General features: G+C 44.9%; 1 protein-coding gene across 7 annotated transcripts in view; it reads left to right on the top strand.

Moving 5' to 3' along the window:
• SMOX (spermine oxidase) overlaps nt 1-17,035 on the top strand; it is a 44,436-nt gene extending 27,401 nt beyond the window's left edge. For 4 of the 7 annotated variants that reach the window (XM_015286034.4, XM_015286037.4, XM_046940752.1 and 1 more), the window contains 5 exons: nt 706-932; nt 7,640-7,813; nt 10,219-10,942; nt 15,162-15,322; nt 16,555-17,035. In XM_015286034.4, the coding sequence (XP_015141520.1) occupies nt 706-932; nt 7,640-7,813; nt 10,219-10,942; nt 15,162-15,322; nt 16,555-16,692 (1,424 nt within the window). In that variant the 3' untranslated portion in view covers nt 16,693-17,035. The remainder of the gene's footprint in view (nt 1-705; nt 933-7,639; nt 7,814-10,218; nt 10,943-15,161; nt 15,323-16,554) is intronic. The other 3 variants (XM_420872.8, XM_025150057.3, XM_040699599.2) reach the window with 1 other exon arrangement.
• Nucleotides 17,036-23,433: the final 6,398 nt, after the last annotated feature.

Below are 23,433 nucleotides of genomic sequence, written 5' to 3'. Positions count from 1 at the left end.
AAATGCATTTTTCTGTTTCATTTAGTCCGACTATTAACTAACTGTAACACAAACCATGTTTATAAATAACATTCATTTTTAATTATGGGAAAGGGTTCAGTTTGTAGATCAGTGTTGCTGTCCCAGGGCAGTCCCAGTTTTTCCTCCTGCTCCCTGCTGTCAGAGCTTTTCTTCCTGTGAGGCTTTTATCCACTCCTCTACAGTACAGCAGGTATTTGAAATCTTTAGGTAATCTGTATATGCTCTTTCTCTCTTACTTGGGCATGGTGGTGATGTGTTGACAGTTGGACTTGATGATCTTAGATGTTTTTTCCAACCTCAATGATTCTTTGGTTCTCTTTCTATATTATATAACTATCCTCTTATGTGTCCTCATATCTTGCAGTATTGCAGTGTGGCTCCTTACAGCTCTTTTCTTTTTCTCCCTCCCCAGCTCTTCACTGTTGCACAGCTTAAACTGCAACACGAGCAGTACATCTTCCGCTGTTCAGTTGTGTTCTTAGGTTTTAGGATTAAAAGGAGATGATTTAGACAGGTAGAGCAGCTGACAACAATAATGATAAGAACTGGGAACCTAAAGGATTCTGTATTTCACCTTCAGTATCAGAGGAGTGTCAGTGTAATGTATCCTTGTTGGAAGCATCCCTTCATGCTTTCAGAAAAATGTGCTTCCATAACTAGTGTGCTTTATTTACTGTCCTGCAGGGCACGCCACTTTTGAACTGGGAGCTACGTGGATTCATGGTTCACATGGAAACCCAGTCTATCATCTAGCAGAAGACAATGGTTTACTTGAAGAGACTACTGATGGTGAGAGAAGTGTTGGCCGGATCAGTCTTTACTCCAAGAATGGGGTGGCTTATCATCTTACCAACAACGGGCAAAGGATCCCAAAAGATGTGGTTGAAGAATTCAGTGATTTATACAACGAGGTTGGTATTCAGCTACTCTGTCAGCTTGTAGCTTTCCATGAAACACTGGGAGCCTTTGTTATTTCCACAAAGGTAGAAATCCAGTAATGTCTTGAATTTCTTTTCAAAAAATCAACCCTGCATTTTTGTTCATCTGCTTAAGTGCAACCCATTTGTCTTTGATGTGGGATTACTGTTGTTAGGATGAACAATTTTTCCACGGCATCAATTTAATCGCTTCCAGTGATTGCTGGAGAGACCCAATCATTTGCTCTAGAAAGTTTCTACTTAATTAAAAGGGTAAAGGAGGGATCAAATTACTAAACAAAGCAGAATGCAAAAGCTTAGCAACAACCAGCTAAACATTGTAGCCCTGTGACGTTTTATTGATGTTATAAATACCATAATGTACAGTGTAGTGTGCCAAAGTCAACTCAGTGTCGTAGGAATTGCAAGTTTTCCTGCATCAGAAGGATAAGGACATCTTTTATTGTAGGTTCAGGCCAGTATTGGCTTTGGTTTAAAGTCTTTCTAACTTATTTTTGTTCAGTGTTTACTGATCTCCCCATATACACTGAACAGAAGAGGGCCTCCGGATGTGGTAGAAGAGCCAAATAGGAAAAAAACCCCACAAAACTACACATACAGAACCTAAAAATATTAAAAGGAAGACTACAAGATGGAAATGGGAATATATGTTTAGTGGAAAGATTAAGCTCTGCTGAAGAAGCCGTATGCCAGTGTAAAATTCTTAGACAAGATGCACCACTTTTGCATTGATGTAACTGGGCAACACTGTTGAGATCCAAATCACAGCCAAACGGGATTATTTTCATCAGTCTGTAGGTATGCCCACAACCTTCAGATTTTCATCTGACAATGAACTTCATAGTATTTGATGCGTGGATAAACACACAGTAGAGCGAGATTACCCTTGGATAGTTTCTGTTTAAAAATCTGTCCATGAACATTTAGAAAGTCTCCAAGGGAAAAATCACTGTAGCCTGTAAAGAATTATTAAGAACTTAATTATTAAGAATATTATGTGGAGGAAGGATGTGGATTTTTCACTTGGAAAGACTTTTAGTCATATATCCTGGGGCTCTGAATTGCAATCTGTGATGAGGTGGCACAGAATTATTTCAGTTTTAGACAAAAGTTGTAGGAATTTCAAAGAAACCTCATTATGGGAGGAATTTAGCAACCTTAGGAATCCAGTATGGAATTATTTAGTAATTCTGCATGGAAAGGAGATCATTCTGGACAAATGTAGGTGGGGATAATTCATCTGAACTGCTTTTTCAGACTACTGGGTCAAAACAGAGCCACAGCCAGCCAGATTGAAAGATGGGTAAAACATGTGGAGCAAGATTAACAGCATATAAGAATGGAAGAGGAGGAGAAAATAAGTGAAAATATCTCAGTGAGCATCATTACTTATGTAAATGGAACTCCACCAACTCCTTGCACTGCTCAGTGATCATCCTATCTCAGGGATGATTAAGAAAGTCTCCACCAAAGGGAGGCTGTCAGGTGCTGACTCTGAAAGGAAAAGAGTACTAAGATGAGAGCTACTTGGCTTTGAGATACAGTCAGTAAGATAAAGGCTGTAACAAGGTGTCAGTGTTTTAAAAATGGTTGATTTGGTAAATCTGCCCTTCCTTTTAAAGCAAGGAAAAGGAGGCAGCCAGTGAGATGAGAGAACAACACGTTTAAAGTTAATCTTCTGTACGCAGTGTGCAATTAGCTTATCGTTGCCACAGGATATCTTTATTGCTAGGAAACAGAGAATGATCTCACATTTATGAATTGTAAAAATGTCTACAGCCACTCTCTGCAATAAAGAATTTACAAGGGACAGCTTACCCAAGGAGAGGACATCAGACAGCCTCTGACTGCTGTTGCTTTCTCTTCAGTCCCTCAAAGTGTGCTCAGATTTCTTGCAGGGCAACCCATGGTTTTATTTAGCTTCTTGTTCCAGGGTGTCAGATTGGACAGTCTGCGGTGAGTCAACCCACAGACTGAGCTCTTCCCTGCACTGATGAGGAAGAGCGGTTTCTGTGACCTCCTGAAAATCACCACTTAAAAAGGCTGTATGTATATACAAATGCCTCAGGGAGGGGGAAGACAGGAACACGTGCAGTGTGCAGGCGGCTTTGGGAACCTTTCCCTCTGACATAAATGCAGGGAATGTTTCTGTTTACACGTGCTGAGTCAGCCTGGTGCTTTTCTATTTTTTTCCTCTCCTCCTTCCTACCTCCTCCTTGCTTTTTTCTTTATTGTTTTGTTTTGCAGTTTCACTAGAGTCCATTCCAACTTCCTTTTGGTCCCAGCTGGCCAATAACCTCTTGGTTTCTCTGGTGATGAAATGGGTGCTGGGAAGGAGCAGTAGAAATTGGTCTTCAGTTCTGTCAATCTGCACTTTTAGGAGGCAGGATTTTAGGTGTTAGAATACTGCGAAGTTGTCCAACACAAACAACCATTTTACAGATCACCAAACCCTGAGGTCACACTCCTGCTCTGCCTTACAGGAGCTCCCAGACCCTACTTGGAGCCTTGGTCCAACATCATGTGTCATCTCTCAGGCTGCATCTCCCGCTGTAGAAAAGACTCATATAGCAAAGGCTGTGACTGACACAAGCTGTCCTGACTCAAAAAGGAGAATAAAATAAAATAAAAAAGATGCAAAGCCTAATTAGAGATGGAGCACTGGCATTAACAGTGGAAAATGTAGTCCTGAACGAACAGGGGCTAAATTTGTCACAGCTTCAGATGCCTGCCTTGCCCTGCACAGCCGGCTTGCTTCCCATGCTCTCAGGCTGCTGTCCTTTTGCTGCAGCCATGTGCTTGGGCTCTGTGTGTGCCTCTACCTCTGCTTCTCGATGTGTATTTCTCTAGTCTCAGTTATTTTGTCATTTGGATACCAAAGTCAAGCCCAGAGGATATCCCTCAAGTGTTTCTCCTGGGGATATGGGGTCACTGAGACTGTAGCCAACAAGGTGAGGTCTCCCTCTGCGTGCTGAATTCTTCTAGTGTGAATGGCAGTGCATCCCAGTGTCACCAGCTTAGCCTCACTAATTCACTGGAGAGTCCTGAGGCTTTTTCCAGGCACTTATCCAATCTTTTTTTGGCTGGCTTCTCCTTCTATCTGAGTTTTGCTTCTTTTTGTTTGCAGTAGCCTGGATTTCTAACAGCTGAAAGGATGCCTCACAGAAGCCTCTGGCTGGTTACAAGAAAGCTGAGCCATCTTCATTTTAAAGCAGAAAGTTCCCTATGAGAGTCTGTCTTAGCTGAGAAGCAGTGTTGTTTTAAGACTGTCTCAGACCTTGCACTGTGCAGGACTGGCACTGCTGATGATCGTTGTGCTTTTGCTCAGCCCTCTAAGAAAGGAGCAAAAGTTGTGCACCAGCACTGAGTCATAGAATCGTTAAGACTGGAAAAGACCACTAAGATCAGCAAGTCCACCTATCAACCCATCACCATCATGCCCACTAACCATGTCTCTCAGTGCCACTGGGTGGTTCACCAGGGTGTGATGCCACACATTCTTGGTCTTCCCATCTTTCTCTCTGCTCTGGGTAGGATAATTCAGGGAGCCTGGAGCTGGGAGGGATTTAGGACTCTATCTCCTTATGTGTGACCCACAAAGAAAAGGGGCAGGAGTGGGAAGGATGGAGGTTATGTATGCAGCTTGATTCTCTGTGTGTGTATATGAATAAGTGTAACTGGAGACAGCCTATCTTAGAGTTAAGATGGGTCACTTCTGTCACTGTTTAGTCCTCCTTTTCCTCTGCAAATAAACTTTTACGGCCAATTCCCAGGTATTTGTGAAGGATGAGAGGGAGGTGGTGAACTTCAGTTAAATGCACTATGCTTGCCCAGGTGTTTTACATTCTATTGGCCAGCTTGATTTGGAGAACATGCCTGTTTTTACTTAAACTTCTCAGTAAGGGCATAGTCCCTAAAGACCTCCTTCTCAGGAACTCTCTCTTTAACAATCAGCTAATTAATGGCCTTGTTATCTCTCAGCTTTCTCCTGTGCACTTGGGGAGGGATGCAGCCAAAAAATGACGAAGTTTACCACCCTTCACACCCCCACCCTTTGCTGGGCTTTGTGCCATCTCCAATTAAGCTCCAGTGTGTTGTGTTATTTAGAGAGCTGGACCGAAGGGCCACCAAGAGTCAGTGTTCCCTCCCTGCCTTTCTTTTGCACTGGCAGATGTCTGGCCTGGTAACAACATGAGCCTATCTCCATCAATGTTTAGGGCTGATCGAGGATTAAGTCACTTGAGTTTTTAAGCCAAGTGAGGAAAAGGCAGTGCTGTGGATCGTCACTGGCACGTACAGGAAGGATTGTGGCTTGGGATGTGCTTTCCTGACCTCCTTCAGCCCTGAGAAGCTTCTTTATTTAGATTTGTTCTTCCTAAGAGACTGCCTCTTCCTGTGGTAAGTGAGCACTGACGTAGTGAACGTGTGTAGGTAATAGAGGGGACATCCTTGGTAGAGCCCACGTTCCCTTGATTGAAATCCTTGTTATTGTATACCCCCAAGCAAGTCAGAAAGGAGACAGAAAAAGTGAAGCCATCGTACCCTTTCCATTAACACCTATTCATATTTTAATATTTGATCTTCAATCCCATATAACGTCAGCATTGAATGTAAATCCTCAGAACTAGGGATGAAATGTGCCTAAAATGTGTAGTTGCTTGAGATACTCTACTTCTTTTGCTTCTGCTGATAGTTCTTGCAGATGTGCTTTTAGGGCTAATTTTTCTGCCTGAACCCAGATGTAGGATGTCTTGGTGTAGGATTTGCTGTCATTTATCCTCATGCTTCTTTCCTGACAATGGATAAAAGCACTGAAATAACAGGGATTCTGAGAAAAAAATAATAAATCCAGGTGCCAATCATGCTCATTCATTATCTGATTGATGGGATGACATCCATAGTAACAGCTTTACTTGGTGACTCACAGCACAGTGAGTTGGGCATTTCTGCTCTTTTCTCTGTTGGTCAATGAAGAGTACAACAGTTAATAAGAACATACCCATGGCTCACATATCCTTTTGGCCAAATGGTAGCTGGATTTTAACACAGCTTTGCTTGTCTTGTGAATGTGTTATCTGCTTATAGTGTGCAATCAGCTTATGGAAGCTGAGCTGTGTTGTGTTGACGCAAGGTCCTTGCAGCTTGTACTTGCTGGAGATGGTCTGGGCCCTGGAACTCTGTAGACTGAGAGTAATGGGGTGCTGAAACTGCCAAATTCTGTTGCTGACTCTAGGAGATAGAGAAGATGCCATTCCCCTTCTTTTGCTGGAAGCCTTTGTTTTGTAAAGGGCATTGGTCTCCAGCTTTCTCATCTCATCTGCTTGGAGAGGCTCTGTGTCTCAGTGTCTGCAAGTCTCACTTATCTTCAGCACCTCTACTCATTTTTCTTACTCTTAAAATGTATTTTCCCTTTTTTCCCCTATATTTTCTTCTTCAGTTTTCTCCTCATTCTTTACTTGTCCTCATCTGTTCTCTTCTCCATTTGCTCACAGACTGCTCTCTCCTGTTCCTACTGTTCCTGTGCATTTTCTCTCAGCACCTTCCCGTCTTCATTATTCTTCCATTTTGCCTCCTGAAATTCATATTACTCCTAAAACCCCAGAGAAAATCAAGCTTCTGTGGAGCACTGAGGTGAAGGAAACGGGAACATGATTAATTAGCTGTATCAGTAGACAGTGGGAAGCTCTTGGAGACCTTGATGGACAGCTAGCTGCCTGCCAAGCACTTATTTTTGAGCTGAATCCCTCAGTATGCTTAATTCATCTGTCTCCAAATAAGGATGATGAGTTTTAGTCAAACCAACTTAGACAGGAAAAACTCACTGAGCAGATATTGCCTCTTTACTTGTAAATGCACCGTGCCCCCCTTGTGGCATGATATAAGTGAGACAGAACAGAATCATTAAGGTTGGGAAAAACCTTTAAGATCATCAAGTCCAACCCTCAACCCGTCACCACTATGCCCACTAACCATGTCCCCAGCCTCTAGGGGTGGTGTCTACAGTGACTCATCCTGGGCAAACAAGTTAGTAATGGGATGAATTGCCCTTCTGGGAGGCACCTTTTAAAAGCTTTCCTCTGTTAAAAGATACCTCAGAGTTTTTCCATTGAAATGAAGGGCAGTGATTCAATCACAGGCTCTTCTGGAAGTCTTAAGAGGCAGAAATACTGACTTATTCCAGACAGCCACTAGCAGGTGGCCAAGGTGGATGGTTGTTTTCTTGTTTTTAAGTAGCTGATAGAGTGGAAATCCAGGGCTGAAAAATGTCATGGATCTGGGACTGCTCCTGGGGCACAGAGGTGGGACTTTGAATGGACTACGTCACCTGCTCTTCTGCAAGTGACAGAAAACACATGCTAAAATAAATAATAGCAGTCAGTTAATATTAACTTAATGATGACTTAATAATGACTAGATTGTTGCCGGTGAGTGAGGGTGATTATCTTAGGCCATTTGTCTTTGCCTGGAGGGAAGTCTTGTTTCCTTCCTTCTGTCCAGCACAGCTGTGGGTGCAGTCACAGGTGGCGTTGGAGCAGAGTGTGCAATGAACTAAATCTCAGAGGTTGGCAAGGGAAGATAAGCAGAACATGCTGGATTTGGATGGAGGAAAAAGCATCCTGCATGGGGCTTGGATGCTGCTGTGAATCACGTTGTCCATCTTCCTATCCCATCTCTTGCAGGTCTATAACCTGACTCAGGAGTTCTTCCAACGAGGTAAACCAGTCAATGCTGAGAGCCAGAATAGTGTGGGCGTCTTTACACGGGACGTGGTCCGGAAACGTGTCAAGGCCGATCCGGATGACACAGAGGCTGTCAAGAGGTTGAAACTAGCCATGATCCAGCAGTACCTTAAGGTATGTGTACACATTGTTGATTAATTGAGAAAATCTGGGACCACAGAGGCCTGTCCCATCACTGAGGAATTGCTGGCTGTGGGCTCTTGCTGTTGGGCAGTTTTTTGTTTATATGGACAACCTTTCCTCTTGAGACATATGCTAAGACAGTGGCTGTAGGAAACAATGCATTTGTTGTTTTTTTTTCTTACCTTGGCTTTCTGGCTTTCTAATTAGAATGGGATTTCCTAGTCTGATTTAAGGTTTTCTTACACCTGGAGCTACTCTGTTGTCATCTTCTTTTACTCATGTGTTGTCTCGTGCCTTACACTTGGCACCCCGTGATCCCACCAAGTATCTTTTACCCCCTTCTGCCTCTACCCATATCTCAGAGACCAGAAGAAATGTAACTTTGGTACGAGTAATTTGCTGAAGAAATCCCTGGAAAGCATTTTGAAAGGTAAAGTAATAAAGTCAAAGGCAGACTGTATGAACCAATGTCCTAATCATCTTTCCTCACGGCTCCCCTAGTTCTTTTTATCTCCTTGATGCCTTGGCCTAAATGAGATCTCTGTGGGATGAGGACTTAATGCTGCATCAGGCACTCCACAAGTAAAGTGTAACAGTCGTTCCTATTTCAATTATAATGACTTAAAGGCTTATGAAATGAGACAGGGGAGCCAGGCAGCATTCTGTGACATGAGTAAGTATGTGGTATTCACTGAAGATAAAGAGATAAAGACTTAAAGAGTATCCCAAGAGGTCTGTGATAAAGCTGAGATTTGAACTCAGGCATCTTAAAACTTCTCTGATACCTCAGAATCCTAAACAAAGAACTTGTATAGTGTGGCAGCTCCATTTCCTAATGACTGGTTACTTACTATTTTATCCATGCAGTTTTACCAGTGCAGATGATGTTATTCATTTGATGCACTCCTGTTTTTTTTTTTTTTTCTGGTGGTTGCCTTTGTGGTTTCTACAGGTTGCTACAGCCAGAGACTTTTCTCTGCAGCTCTTGCAAATCCTTTCTCATGTAAATACCTGAGAACAATAAAGCTTCTGAGACTTAAGACTCTCAGATCAGAGTAGCTGCTGAGAAAGTGAGGATTAACCAGTATTTCAGCTGAAGCATGGTCTTGGTAGCTGCTTGTTTTTCTCCCTGTTAACTGGTTTGCACTTTTCCTTCCTGAATGAAATAACCCAACAGCCATCACTGTTTGTTATCTCCATAATGAGTCACTCATCCCCAGACGAGTGGCCCTGTTGTGTGACCCAGGGCACAGGATCTGTGCTGCAGTTCAGCAGAACTGACCCTGAGTGACACCGGATGGGGTAGAAACACAGCAGGCTCAGAGGACAGATCTTCAAGACCTGCTGGCAACGTGGCCCAGTGGCAGTTCCTGCCTAATCCTTCCCTGGCAACACTGTGCAATGCTCGGGTTGGGGCAACTGCCTTGATACAGTCCCAGGAGCAGCCTGTGAACTACTTAGTGCAACTTTAACCTTTTCCTAAACAGCTATCTGACTTATTTGCACGATGTCTTAGCCCAGCGTGGAGATTCCTGCCCTGCATCAGCATGTTCCAGGCTTCCAAGGGTAGTCTTCAAAGTGTGGAAAGGCCTGGAAAATGGGGTGAAAGGGTGAGGCATGGAACTGTAAAGTTCTCTTCATCTAAAATGCTTAAAGAACTACAATGTGGGAATAATTGTGATTTGAGGATTCTTAGATCACTGTGTCCTATGCATCTTTATTAGAAACTTACCATGAGGCAGACCAAACATTTCTGCCTTTGTCTGAGGGATTGATGCAAGCTACAGCTTTGATAATCACATTGAGAGAACCAATTGCAAGTGTCTCACATCTTGATGTTTCCCTTTCCTGTCTCCTTTAGTTCCTTCTATATTGAGTCCTACCACCTCCTGCAGATAGTTTGCTTGCTGATTGCTGACTGACAGCACATTGAAAGCTGCAGACAGCAGAAATAGCTGTCAAAAATTTTTCATGGCTCCTCAAGGGGATGTTTATTAACATGGGGGAGAGCATCTGATTAACACAGCTCCAGCTTCTGTTGTGGAAGTGCCAAGCAGCAAGTCTCTGGACAGGACTGTGGGTTTTTAATGTTAGGAGACAGTCAGAACTGTAACCCAGTGTCATCAGAAGAAGACACATCATCTCTTAACCATGGCTGATGGAACTGTGACCCATGCAACCAAGGCCAGTGCAGCTTGTGACCATAACAAAGTAGTTTCTCTAATTAGAAGCAAGGTTAAGGGACAGATTTAATCAGATCTTGCAGAACACTTTTTTACTGGCGACAATAATGTGCTGTAAGAGGGAGATTCAGGATTCCCAGCTTGAGCATCTGCTTTTTGCCCTTGCAGTGAGTTGCTCTGTGGCAATGTTGCTTCTGTGTTGTTTTTCCTTAGGTAGAGAGCTGTGAGAGCAGCTCCCACAGCATGGATGAAGTCTCGCTCAGCGAATTTGGGGAATGGACAGAGATCCCTGGGGCTCATCACATCATTCCATGTGGTTTCATTAAAATCGTGGAGATTTTAGCCCGCTCCATTCCTGAATCCGTCATTCAGCTCCGCAAGCCGGTCAAGTGCATCCACTGGAACCAGTCGGTCAGCAAGGAGATTGAGAGGGTGGCTGACCACAACAGTGACCTCCCTGAGGAGGACAGGGGCTCCAATGTCTTCGTGGAGTGCGAGGACTGTGAGTTCATCCCAGCTGACCATGTCATTGTGACCGTGTCCCTGGGAGTCTTGAAGAAACGCCATGAGAGCCTGTTCCATCCCCGCTTGCCCGAGGAGAAGGTGATGGCCATTGAGAAACTGGGCATCAATACCACCGACAAGATTTTCCTTGAGTTCGAAGAGCCTTTCTGGAGTTCTGAATGCAACAGCATCCAATTTGTCTGGGAAGATGAGGCGGAGAGCGAGAGCTTGACTTACCCCGAGGAGCTGTGGTACAAGAAGATCTGCAGCTTCGATGTACTCTACCCACCAGAGAGGTATGGCCACGTGTTGAGTGGCTGGATCTGTGGAGAAGAGGCTTTGATCATGGAGAAGTGCGATGATGAAACTGTGGCAGAAACCTGCACCGAAATGCTACGGAAATTTACAGGTCAGCCTTGCCCTGGTTCATTGGGTGAGTGGAGAAGAGAGGGAGAGTGGGGGTTGGGTGTAGAATAACCATTAGGAAGGAAGTATGCTAGAGTAATTTTTAGTTCTTTAGCATCTTATGTTGCCCTGACTGGGTTGGGTAAGCACTTCCAGCATACCTCCTGCTTGGGTGTGCCTGGAAGCTATTTATACAGAGGGGCTGATAACCAGCTCAGGAAGTGGTGGACTGAAGTGCTTGAGGATTCCACATCCTCTGCTTTGTTTAATCACAAATGGTAAGTATTTGTAAGAGCTGTGCCCTCCAAGATTAGATATATTTTATGCTATTCTAGAAACAATCTCCTGATTAACTTGTTTATATCTGTTACCTCATGCTACTCAAATCTCAACACCCAGTGAGTTTCCAGCCTTACCTCTTGTCCACGATCTCCAGTTAATTGAAGAAATTTGCCTTCACAAGTGTAGCTTTCCCCTGCATTTACAGACCATTTGCTGCTGACAATGCAGAGATCTAGAGGAGGGAACCTGGAAGCTGAGGACTGCCTACATAGCTGACCATTGCCAGAAGAGGTTTTACATTTTAGTAGTCTCTCTAGAAAACATTGGCTAGACTATGTTTTCAAAAACCCTATTGCAGAGACCAAAGCTGAATCTTTCTCTCATTCTTCTCAGTGATACATCCGTGACGGATGATGACCCTGTGGTTCTACTGCAGCCTGCAGAGAAGTAGGATGAATCATTGCTGAACTCCGGGCAGCTTCTGTTTCCTGAGCTGTTTGTTTTCAGTGGTGTTGGGTATCCCTGCATTACGTTGCAGTAGTAGTACACACACGCCTTCATTCCTCTTGACTTCAGCAGGCCAGCTGCTGCTCTGTGGAAGCACGACAGGAGGCTTTAAAAGCCAAGTTCTAGTGCTGACGTCTCCCTGAGAGTATAAACAACTTTGTTTGCTGCAGCTCTTCTCACTTAACCTCCTTTTTCTTTTCTTTTTTTTTCTTAACATCTCAATTTATCTATGAGAATTGATTCTTTGGCTTTGTCTTAATTTGGCAGATGGGTGTATACTCTCCAACTATCCCTCTTCCTTGCTGTGCTCCTTTGTTGTTATTGTTTTGTATGTGTTGGATGTTCCTCCCGGGATGGAAATACATTGGCACTGAGTCATTGGTATGTGCTGCAGTTGCTGTTCCAGCTGATGCTGCACCTGGTCACTGTCCATCAGACTCTTCAGCTGAATGATTTTTGTCTCAACCTTCAATCCTGGGTTATCTAATCCTGGAGAAATTCACATGGAATATTACAGAGCTTCGCCCTGCTGTGAACGTTTTGTGCTTAAGACTGCAAAAGTCTCCAACCTGTCCTTTAATCACCCCTTATATAACATGACCTGTTCCACTTATTTCCAAAAAGAAAACCAAAAACACACCTGTTAGTTTTTTGGGGATAGTTGTTTGGCTACATAATTTTACCATTGCTCCCCAGGAGCTTAGACTTGACCCTGAACTTGATGGAAAGAGAGGCTCTTCTGTAAGGTAGTTCAGATCTTCCTTGGTCTGTTGCTCGTGGAGCCTTTTCCATTGGCTTCAGAGGGTGTTGGACAAGTCAAAATCAACCCATTCTTTTGGAGTGTTATATTATACAGAGAATTTCTCTCTAAGAGAATATGACATACCTTGCAGGTTAGTGCTGGGGCTTATCTGGCTTTGCTGATAAAAACACTTGGGGTTGTTCTAGCCTAAGAACCATTGACAGTTACAGCTCTTCACAGCTGGATGACAGAAGGGAGCAGGCTCCTGTAGATCTGATTAAATAGGATGCCTTCAGACAATTAGAGGTCTTGCTCTGCTTACTTTGTTGGCTAAGCTCCGAGCATTAGATGCCAGAAGGTGATAATTGCAGGCCTGCTCCCTCTGATTTGCCAAGCTGAGGCTAGAGATGCACTGAGGAGTCCTGCCTGTCCTCCAGCTACTTCTCCAAAAGGCAATGGATCTCTTTTCAGTGCTGTGCTGGGATGTCCTAACGTCCCTTTGTTGTCTGTGAACACTGATGTATAGGGATAGTACCACTGATCTCTGTTGGCATTGATGGGATTTTAGATGCTCTGCTGGTAGATAATCTAAGTTTGGGTGTCTTAATTGATTCAGTGTCTCATAATCAGTCTCATAGCCAGTAAATGTGCAGAATGAAGAGAGGACTGTTGGAAGCATGTGAATTTATCTTCCGTAGCTTCACAAATGGGACTCAGTGGCATAAAAAATGTGTCCTATTTTAGTGAAGGCTGATTTCTTTGTTTGGACATTTTATCTCTGTTTGGACAGTCAGTGAGTGCTCAGTTCTTACATGTTTCCACATCTGTGCTGGCTGTTACTTTTATCTGTAGGCAAAAGCACGTGTTTACCCATCTATTTAAAAGCAGATTGAGAAAGCCCAATTAAATATATTCCTTGAAAGAGTCTGGCAGTCTTTGTAGTTTCTGTGTTGCAAACAGCAGTGCAAGAGGTGCACAGGAGACATTTGTATCGTGGTCTGGTGTACTGGAGAACCGTAAAGGAAAACCTTAGGGGATCTCGGGACAGCTGAGATGTCTGCACTACACAGTGTGGTGCTAGGGAAGGAGATTGGCTTCTGTTCTACACAGCTGCCATATAAAGTACCCAGGGCTCCTTAGGTCCATGCTGACAGAGGTATCTCTGTGCTTCGTGTTGCTGTGCTCTGGTTTCCCCTGTGATGGAAGTTGCTATGTGAAAAATAATTTCCTTCTGGGAAGGCTGCTGTTTGCTTCTGTGTATATGTGGCACACGATCATCCGTGGGAAACACTAGAGAGATGCAAAGCTGTTTTTTTTTTACCAGTTTTAATGACTATTCTATCAAATATTATGGGATTTATACCATTGTTAATTGAGCTGATGACTCCACAAATTCTTTTGTTAACAAATTTCAGTATTTTACATATGTGGCCTTATCCAACAAGCCATCGTCTCACTAATGTAGAAACACTGTGTTTGTTTGGTCCTTTGTGGAGCCAGGAGTTGGACTTGATGATCTTTATGGGTCCCTTTCAACTCAGGGTACTTTATGATTCTGTTAACTATCTTTCTACTGTCATTTTACATGTTGACTCTACGTTGGCAGTGGAATATGTGAACATGCAGTAACTACAGGAGAAGCATCACCATCCCACTGCAGAGACTCCTTTTACTTGTGTGGTTGTTTTTTGTAATGCAGCATGATGGTGATGCACTGGGACAGGTTGCCCAAGGAGGCTGTGGATGCCCCATCCCTGGAGGCATTCAAGGCCAGGCTGGATGTGGCTCTGGGCAGCCTGGTCTGGTGGTTGGCGACCCTGCACACAGCAGGGGGGTTGAAACTCAGTGATCATTGTGGTCCTTTTCAACCCAGGCCATTCTATGATTCTATGATGGATGACTGCTTGCTGTTGTGTCCTCTCATGGTGTTCATGGTGCATTCTCCTGAGCTTTCCCACAGCCCTTCAAAATAAAACACGATAACTTATTTCCTTGACACATCTGAGAGCTCCCTATTCTCAGACTCCCTTGGGCTTTTCACTTCCATCCCAGGCATTCTTGCTTTGATGATTCTTGGAGGAGTGTGTTTTAGAGCCTTTGTTATGCACAGCCCTGAAACAACATTCATTTGTAGGGTGTATTTTGTTTGTAGGGTGTATTTGTTTGCTGGTCCGTGCCATATTTTGATCTGTGTATTAGTGGTTAGAAAGTGTTCACAGTGTACACTAGCAAGCCACCCAGGTGCCTTTGCTGTGTTTCAGCCTTATATTTCCTATATAAGCCCTGCGTATCATTGTGGTAGACACAGTGCACTCCTAAAAGTGGTAGCTGAACCAGGGCAATAACCTGCTCCTGATTTTAGGGAATTAAAGGCACAAGTACATAATTATTTAGTAGAACTAAACATCACAGTACTTAGCTACACTTTACAGCTGGGCATCTCCCACTCTGGGGCTCCCAAATCGCTTGTGTGTGTTTTAACAATCTTTCCTAAAATGTAAGGCTGGGAGTGGATGACTGGAATTCAAAGGGATGCTGTTTCTGTCATTTAGATACCTGGAACACAGCAATAGAAAGGAGATCTGGTTTAGGATCTCTTCCACGTACCCTGTAGGCTCTGCCGGGATGCGTTTTGAATACGAGCCACTCACAACTTGCACAGATGTTTTCTCTTGAATGCAGTCTCACTTTTTCTCTCCTCTTGTCTTCCACCCAGGGAATCCAAACATTCCAAAACCTCGTCGGATCCTGCGGTCCTCCTGGGGCAGCAATCCCAATTTCCGTGGATCCTACTCCTATACCCAAGTTGGGTCTAGTGGGGCCGACGTGGAGAAACTTGCTAAGCCACTGCCTTATGCTGAGAGCTCCAAAACTACTGTAAGTATGGCCCGAATCAGCTGAGTGACAAGAAGACTAACATGACACTGGGCAGTGGGTTTTCTGGGAGGCAGATGGAAAGAGACAGTTTCTGGTGGGGCCTCCAGGAGAGTGTTTTCCGTGTTTTTATACCCATCTGGACAAATTATGGATGTAGGATTTTACCTCCTTAGTGACTGGAATCCCAGCACCTTGGGGATTCCCACCTCTCTCTAGAAGTATCAAGAGCTGAGCATCCAGGTGGCTTCTGAAATTGTGATCTTTGCATTTATGGGATTACTGGCTTGTTCAGAGCTCCTTAGGAAAACAGTTTATTCTGATCTAAAGCATACACAGAATATACAGCATAACCCCTGCTAATGGCTAGGTCTGAATACTTCAGAGAAGCATATTAGGAAATCCTTCTGTGTTGGCAGAACAGGGTAATAGAAACCCAGTCCTTGGCTGAGGGACTCATGCATTGGCAGGGGACAGAGGATTTGTTCCCCAGCCTTCACTTTCTTAAAGAGAGTGAGAGCACACACGGAGATTGTTACTGCAGCTCAACTTATGAGCAATAGTAAATTGATCCAAACCCAACCCGTCCAAATCCAGAGACAATGGCTGATGAATATGCAGCCTCCAAGCAGCTGTCCAAGCACCCAGAGCCACCATGTAATTTTGTTCAGCATGGAAATCTATTAAAAAAGACAGCAGAAGCTTTAGGAACCTTTCACACTCATTCTTGAGGAAGAGAGAGATCTGAAATCCTCAAAAGTGAGTGAGGAGCAATTTTACCCAGCACCGAACTATTGATGTGAGAGAGAAGGCACTGTTTCACCCTGTGGGTTTTGAGATGTGGCTGCCTTTCCTTCTGAAGCTGCAGTTCCCAAATAAATCTTTAATGTCCAGAAGGCTGAGGTCTAATCTGTGAGGAGCAAAGAGGAGAGAGAGCACAGAAGTTGGATGCTCAGTGACTTGTGCAGTTTTGTTTGAGGCTGTGGGAGCTGGGATGGTGCTGCAGCCCTGCAATGAACCATGTGCAGGCATTCCAGGAAGGGTGAGCTGGATGTTCCAGCTACACTTGTCTTACACTACAGTGGGGTTTCAATAGCCACTTATTAAACACCTATAACACGTCAGGGGATCCTCATGGGGACGCGGGAGGGCACAAAAATATTGTCTCCTTTTTGCCTCATGCATACTTTTCAGTAAGCTCTGCTGAGCTTTCCCACTTTTCTTATCCCCTCCAGCCGATGCAGGTGATGTTTTCAGGGGAGGCCACTCACAGGAAGTATTATTCCACTACCCACGGTGCTGTGCTTTCTGGGCAGAGAGAGGCTGCTCACCTCATTGAGATGTACCAGGACCTCCTGCAGTGCCGGAGCTAAAAGGCCCCGTGTTTGCAACCACCACCAACTCCCCATTCCTTTTACAGGTGTGTGGAGGAGATTCCTTTTTTTTTTTTTTAATTTCAATTCACAGTAGAACAGCCTTTATCTTTTCCTATTAAAAACAGAAAAAAGACAAAAAAAAAATGCCCTAACTCTTTAAAAACCTGGTCATCGATAGCTTCATTTCTGTGTGCTGTATTGTTAACAGGGAAGGGTGCTCTTTTTGTCTGTTGAACTGTTTGTCATTTTAATTCTAACTGCACTTTCAGTGCCTATCATTTTTTTTTTCCTTTCTGTATTGTAAGTGCCTTCTATACTAAAATAAATGTTGTAATAGAAAGACTGCGTGCTTTGGTACTTTTGGATAGCCAGCTCTGTAAGTAATTGCTTTTTTTTTCAGTGTTGTCAAAAAATAGAGGTTTTCTCTCAATCTACAAGATTTGGAGTAGGAAGATCTTGAGAATGATTCTGTGTATCAGTTGATCGTTACGTGTTCAAGGAATTGTGCCTCAGAGACATTGGCATTTGCCTTATCTAGGTCAGCACTGAAATCCCTCTGCATCACTGTATATTTAACTCGGTGTCACCTGCCTGTCATCTGCTGTGGGCCTTTGTGCTTCAGGAAACCTTTCTATAATTTTGTGTGGAAATCTGTTGGGGATAGTCTTAACCTATCCCTTGTCATAGAGTCGTAGAACCATATACTACTGGCTTGGGTTGGAAGGGACCCCAAGGATCATCAAGTTCTGACCCCCTGCCACAGGCAGGGCCACCAACCCCCACATCTGGCACTCGCCCAGGTTGTCCAGGGCCCCATCCAACCTGGTTACTGAACACTTCCAGGGATGGGGCATCCACAGCCTCTCAGGGCAGCTGTTCAGCACCTCACCACTCTCTGTGAAGAACGTCCCCTGACATCCAATCTAAACCTCTCCTTGAGCTTTTTGTCCTTCAAAACTGGTAATGCCCACCTTGGTAATGTAGATACAGCTGGAGCATAATCTACAGCTGTAGTTGTAAGTTGTCCAAATGGAAAACTCCATGCAAACTTAAGTGTGCTTGAAGGAGGATCATGAGAAGATGCATTCTCGAACTTCCCCTGTGATGAAACTCCATGTTTTGTTGGGCAACAGTGTCCAAAACAGGTGAGGTTTTCAGCCCCTGCCTCCAGAAAAGAGCCCAAAAGTCTAAATTAAACCACTGGTACTGAAGAGTTTTCTCAGGGCGGGGGGGTCAAGGCCATTGCCACTGACTTTTGAAGGATTGTGAAAGCATGTCATGTTATATGTGGATAAAAAATATATATATTCCATGGGGCCTCTGTATAGAATCTGACATGGATTTCAATTAAAACTTTGTAAATTCAAGTATCCCAGATTTCCTCTTAGTCCACATAGAGGGGTTGCCTCTGTAAAGACAAGGACAAAGTCTCTCCTCAAGATGGGAAGGCTCAACTTACCCTGCAGGGATGCTGCATCTTTCATGTCAGTGCTTTTTACTTTTTCCAAGAGGAGATGACATTCTAGAACCTTTGATACACCCCTTCCTTTATGTGATCAGCTCTGTGATCAGCTGCGTATAATTGTTCTCAGCTCGCCAGCAAGATTCGTTCTCATGATAAACTCTTCTTCTGCAGCAACACTAGTGGCAAGGAGATGGTGATGTAGGGTGATTTTTGAGGGGATTGCTGGGCCAGACGTTGTTTGAAGACAGGTTCATAGAATCACAGAATCAGTGAGGTTGGAAAAGACCCACAGGATCACCCAGTCCAACCATCCACCCATCACCAATTGTTCTCATTAAATCATGAATAGGTTGAATAGATCCTTCTACTTCCTTCATCTTCCTTCCTTCCTGCCTTCCTTTGTCTTCCTTCCTTTCTTCCTTCGTCTTCCTTCCTCCCTTCCTCCCTTCCTTCTCCATATTTTGTGCAGGGATGCTGCTGAGCCATGAGAAGCCTGAATGCCATGCCAAGGGTAAGAAATAGCTGGCAGGGGTTGGTTTTGAGCCTACCAGCTTCTCCTTGTGTAACCTGGAAGCACATCTTCACCTGAAGAGCACCTCAGGCAGTGACAGCTCTTGTACTGAGCAAGTCAAACTTCAAAAATTCACTCAAATGTGCTTGAAAAAGGTGGGTAAGAAGTGGGATTTATAAGGAAAATGTTCTGTGAGTGACTTAAGATAACACTACAAGCCTGACTGAATGTGAGTACAACTTTGAGAAGACAGCCAGGCTAGAACTTCTGGGTAGAGAGGTGGCCTGGTTTGCATTGGAGCCCCAAGATAATCACCTGCACTGATCCTCATGGAAATAAACAGTTGTGTTTGCCCAGTGTCAGCAATACACCACGTAAACTCTGCTTTGTATGGTCGAATCCCTCAGAACTGTGGTTTTCTGATTCCAGCAACAAAATTTGGACCAAAGAGGTCTGGCTGGTACAAAGCTAACAGGACTGTGATAAATGAGAAGCCATCTGTGTGCTGTATTCAAGCTTTCAGCAAGAGAATCCTCCTCTGACCTAAATAAGCTTCCTGAAAAGGAACTTGTTTATTTGTAAATGGGTTCTAGCTTCAGTCACTGGAGCATATGTGTGTGTGTGTGCATGTTTTGTTTCCCTCGAAGGGTTCTCCATCTGTACAGGCAAGGATTTGCCAGGTCATGTTTCTTTGTTTAACAGTAAGCCAACGGCAGCAGTGCTCGCTTCCAGTATGCCCTGAAGAGGAGGCTGGTGCAGTCAGCTGTCGTGGGTCAGTGGGGTTTGCAGCTCTTGGGATCCCCCAAACTCTTGGGGTTCGGAGGGATGGCTTTGGGTAACTCAGGCCAGCTTTGAGCTTCACCCAGGTTGCAGGGATGTGCAAACCATGGTATATCTAGGACAGCAGCTTGTTGCTGAGAGCTGTTCTGTTTAACCCCAATAATGTTGAGCTCTGCTCTTCCCCTCTGGCAACAACTTCCACGTGGACTTGTACACGGCATATCCCATTTGCTGCCTCGTGCTTTAATTGCATGTCCTGCTGAACAGCAGCTCTCTCCCCAATGTAAGCAGCCCTTGAGCTGTGTCAGTAGGCACAGATGTTAGTAACTAGCCAGATTTTGGCTTGACCTTGCAAAGAGTGCCTTCTGGAACAAGAGCTTTTACTTATTTTTTTTTTTTTTTCTTCAGCACATAAAATCCTTTTCAAAGTCAGCTGAGCAAAATGTGATCATCAGCGTCGTTTTAAAACGCCTAAGCAATGTTTTTCCAAAAGATAAAAAAAAAAAAAAAGAGTTTGCAGGATGAAGAAGACACGTGCTTAAGCTGTTCCTTTATCTCTTTGCATGTTATTTATCCATATGACCGGCTGCTGCCCCAAGGACCTTTCAAGGAGCAAAATGAAGAATGTGCCTATTTTGGCATCAGATGCCGCATGAGAAGTATGCGTATTCTCCTTGTGGTTTCCTACAAAGCATCTGGGCTGGAAGTCACGTTGCTTAACTGTGCCAGAGTGGGGTGTGCAGTTGATAAATTACTTACAGAGGGTCCTTCCAGAGTCAACAAAAAGAGGTAAAGGGAAAGAGAGGGAAAAAATAACCTCAGGAGGGTGAGTCGCCATAGAAATCATCATCTGCTTGTCCCAAGATGGAGATCTGCAGGGGAGGTTTGTTGATGGAGTGAAGGGTTGGAAGGGGGCTGTGCAGAAGTTGGAAAGGAGTGCACTACGTTGACTTTGTGATGTTCTCCCCCCCATTTCACCACAGAGGAGAAAGCCCTTTTCATGATGTTGCTGAGCTGTGACAGAGTTGGGCTGTGGGGAGACAAAGCGGTGCTCTTTGAGTTGAAAAGAGCAAAAGATGAGAAGTGTTTTGCCTGCAGTAAACCTCAAGGAGCCAGCGTCGATTTCCCAGAAGCCAGATCTATGGCAAAGTGGAGCAGAGGAGGAAACCAAGTCCTTTGGGCACGTGAGGCTGAGACATCAGAAATGCTGAAGGGCTGCTGCTTTCTCCTGAGGCTTCTCTATCATGGTACAGCCAAGAAAAGCTGCCATGCTGCTAATTAGGGCTTCAAAGCCCCCCTTTTTTTTTTCTCATGTGCAGACCATGTGACAATAGTGTCTGGTTTTCCCGAACAGGGAGAAATCAATGATGTGTTTCAAGTCACATTCAGAATTAGATGTCCTTTTTAGTGAGGGGTATCCCCTCTATGGCTTGCTTCTCCCATTTGGCTTTGGGTACAAACCCCACAAGTGAGGGATGTCGCCCTCCTCTTCCACCATCCAGTTCCATGGGCCTGTCCTTACCCCAGGAGGCCGAGCATTTCTCAACAAAACTCAAAGCATTCCTCCATAAGCAAAACCTGCTGTGATGTCCTCCATCATGCAACGAACCCAACGGGGCTGGCGGTGCTAACAGCTGCTGGATGTTCAAAGGGGTCTGCGAGTTGCTCCCTTCATATGAGGTCTTGTAATTTACGTCTCCTTTCTCCAGGAAAACCAAGTGGGGCAACCCCACTTGGCCTCCTCACTCCTCTGCTCCATCACCAGCAGTTGAGCCTTTACAGCAAGACTCGTGTTTCTGTAGCAGACACTGAATTTAGCAACTGTTGACCAAGAGGCTCTTAAAATTAGAAGGCTCTGATGCACCTGAGTGCATGAGGAAGAGAGGGGACCCATCAGTGAGGGCCATGACCTCTCAACATGCTCTGCCTTCTCCAAACCCAGCAGCCTCCTTGTCATCGTCACTCAATCAAAGAATGGCTTGGGTTGGAAGAGACCTCAACAATCATCTAGTTCTGACCTCCCCCACCACAGGCAACTCATCAGTGGGATGAAGGCTGGGTAGAAAGCAGAGATGGGAGCAGTGATGATGGTAAGGGCTGCCCAATTTCCCAGGAACACTTGGTGGTGTCACAGGGGATGTGCACATCTGTCCCCAGCTGCACATTTCTTGGCTGATCCTTGAACGTGGCAGCAAGAAATGTTTGAAATGAGCTGAAATGAGTTTCCAATGCTTGTACTGCACCAGAAGGGTGGTGGTATTGTGGGCCAACTCCTGGCTTGGGGCTCAACATTCCTTCTTCTACAAGCCCTTATGTATCTGCAGTGAGTGGAGAACACGTTTGGTGCCGCAGTGGCACAGAGTTGCACGGCTGTGCTGCCATGCAATGAGGGCACCATTTGGGTTGCACCTTCTCTAGTTGATGTAATGCTTATGGCACAATCTTTTGGCACAGAGCCGTGGATGTTTGCACTGTTTAACACTCTTCTCCACTATGTCTGCTTTCATGGTGGGTGACATCCAGGAAGTACAAGGGGTGTTACTTGTAATACAGTGCAAATGATGAGGGGAGTTGGGTGGAGGGAATCTGGGTGTCCAGAGCAGGCTTAGAAGGCACCCTGCTGTTACTACATGGAGGACCTGAAAAAGGGGACAAATGCAGCACACCAGAAGTGCATGCAATGAGTGGATGCTGAAACTGCAAATGGTTAAGTGATGGAAAGTGATGGAAGGATGGCAGAAGTGTCCTCGGATCTGCACTTTGCAGGTTGGATGTTTTCCCCTTCCTCTGTCCGTCCTTGGGGAGACACCACCGGTTTCTCATCGGTGTTGCAGTGACTTTCAGCCGCGCGGTGTCACAAACTGAGGAAAGGTGATTTTGTGCCGCCATCTCGTGGCTAAAAAAGAGACTTCTCGAGGCCTATAAAAACCTTCGTATACATAAACGCAGATATGTCGTTCGTCAGTGGGTTCTGTTTCTGATCAGTGAGGACGAAGGGCCCCAAAACGGATGATCCATAAACAGATGATAGAATCATAGAACCATTAAGGTTGGAAAAGACCTCAAAGATCATGAGGTCCAACCCCAACCCACCCCACCATGCCCGTAACCACGTCCCTCAGTGCCACATCTCCATGGCTCTGGAACCCCTCCAGGGATGGTGACCCCACCACTGCCTGGGCAGGCTGTTCCTACCCTGGGCTATCTGGGAGCAGAGCTGGAAAGTGGATAGAAAATGCTGGGTGATTTCCAGTCTCTCAGAGCCCATATCTGTGTGATTTTTGGCAGTGCTGCGGGCTCCTTGGAGTCCTAGTGCCACTTTCTTGGTGTCTTGGGCAATGGTAATCCTCACCTGCTTGACCCACAAGCCCCAAGGTTGGCATCACTGCATGGCTGGCACGACCCCTTGTAGAGATAACAGCAATAGCCCTGCAGCATAGGAGGGTCCAATGGTGACGTGCTGAGTTTGTTGGATTTCCCTGAGTTTATGGGACATGTCAGAGTTGGATGATCCCTATGGATCCCTATGGATGCATCCAAAGGGTCCATTCCCTCTCAGGATATTCTGATTCTATGGTTTTCTCATGGATAGCACGGGTGACTTCCAGAGGGCAAATGTGCAAAGCATTTGGCAAATGAGCATTGCCAAATGGTAAAGCAGCAGCACAGGGAGTGCTTCAGAGGCTGGAGGAATTTGGTTTATGGGGGTAGAGATGGCAGAATACATAAACTGGCAGAGCAAAGTGTGTGTTGTTTGGCTGGGCAGCAGTGAGGGCTGAGCCAGTGTGCATCCAGAGAGGGCTTTGCAGGTGCTCAGAGTGAGGATGAGGAGGATTTGGGGCCTTTGTGAGCGTTGTGAGTGGGTGGCAGAGCTGGGAGAGTGAGCACAGAACGGTTGGAATGGGAACGTAGCAATGTTTTCTGCAGTGCTCTGCCAAAAGCCACCAGCTGAGGGCCATAAATCTCCAGGAAAACCTCGGTT

The sequence above is a fragment of the Gallus gallus genome, chromosome 4 (assembly GCF_016699485.2).
Source record: "Gallus gallus isolate bGalGal1 chromosome 4, bGalGal1.mat.broiler.GRCg7b, whole genome shotgun sequence".
NCBI classification, from domain to species: domain Eukaryota; kingdom Metazoa; phylum Chordata; class Aves; order Galliformes; family Phasianidae; genus Gallus; species Gallus gallus.
This window is presented reverse-complemented; position numbering and strand designations above follow the sequence as displayed.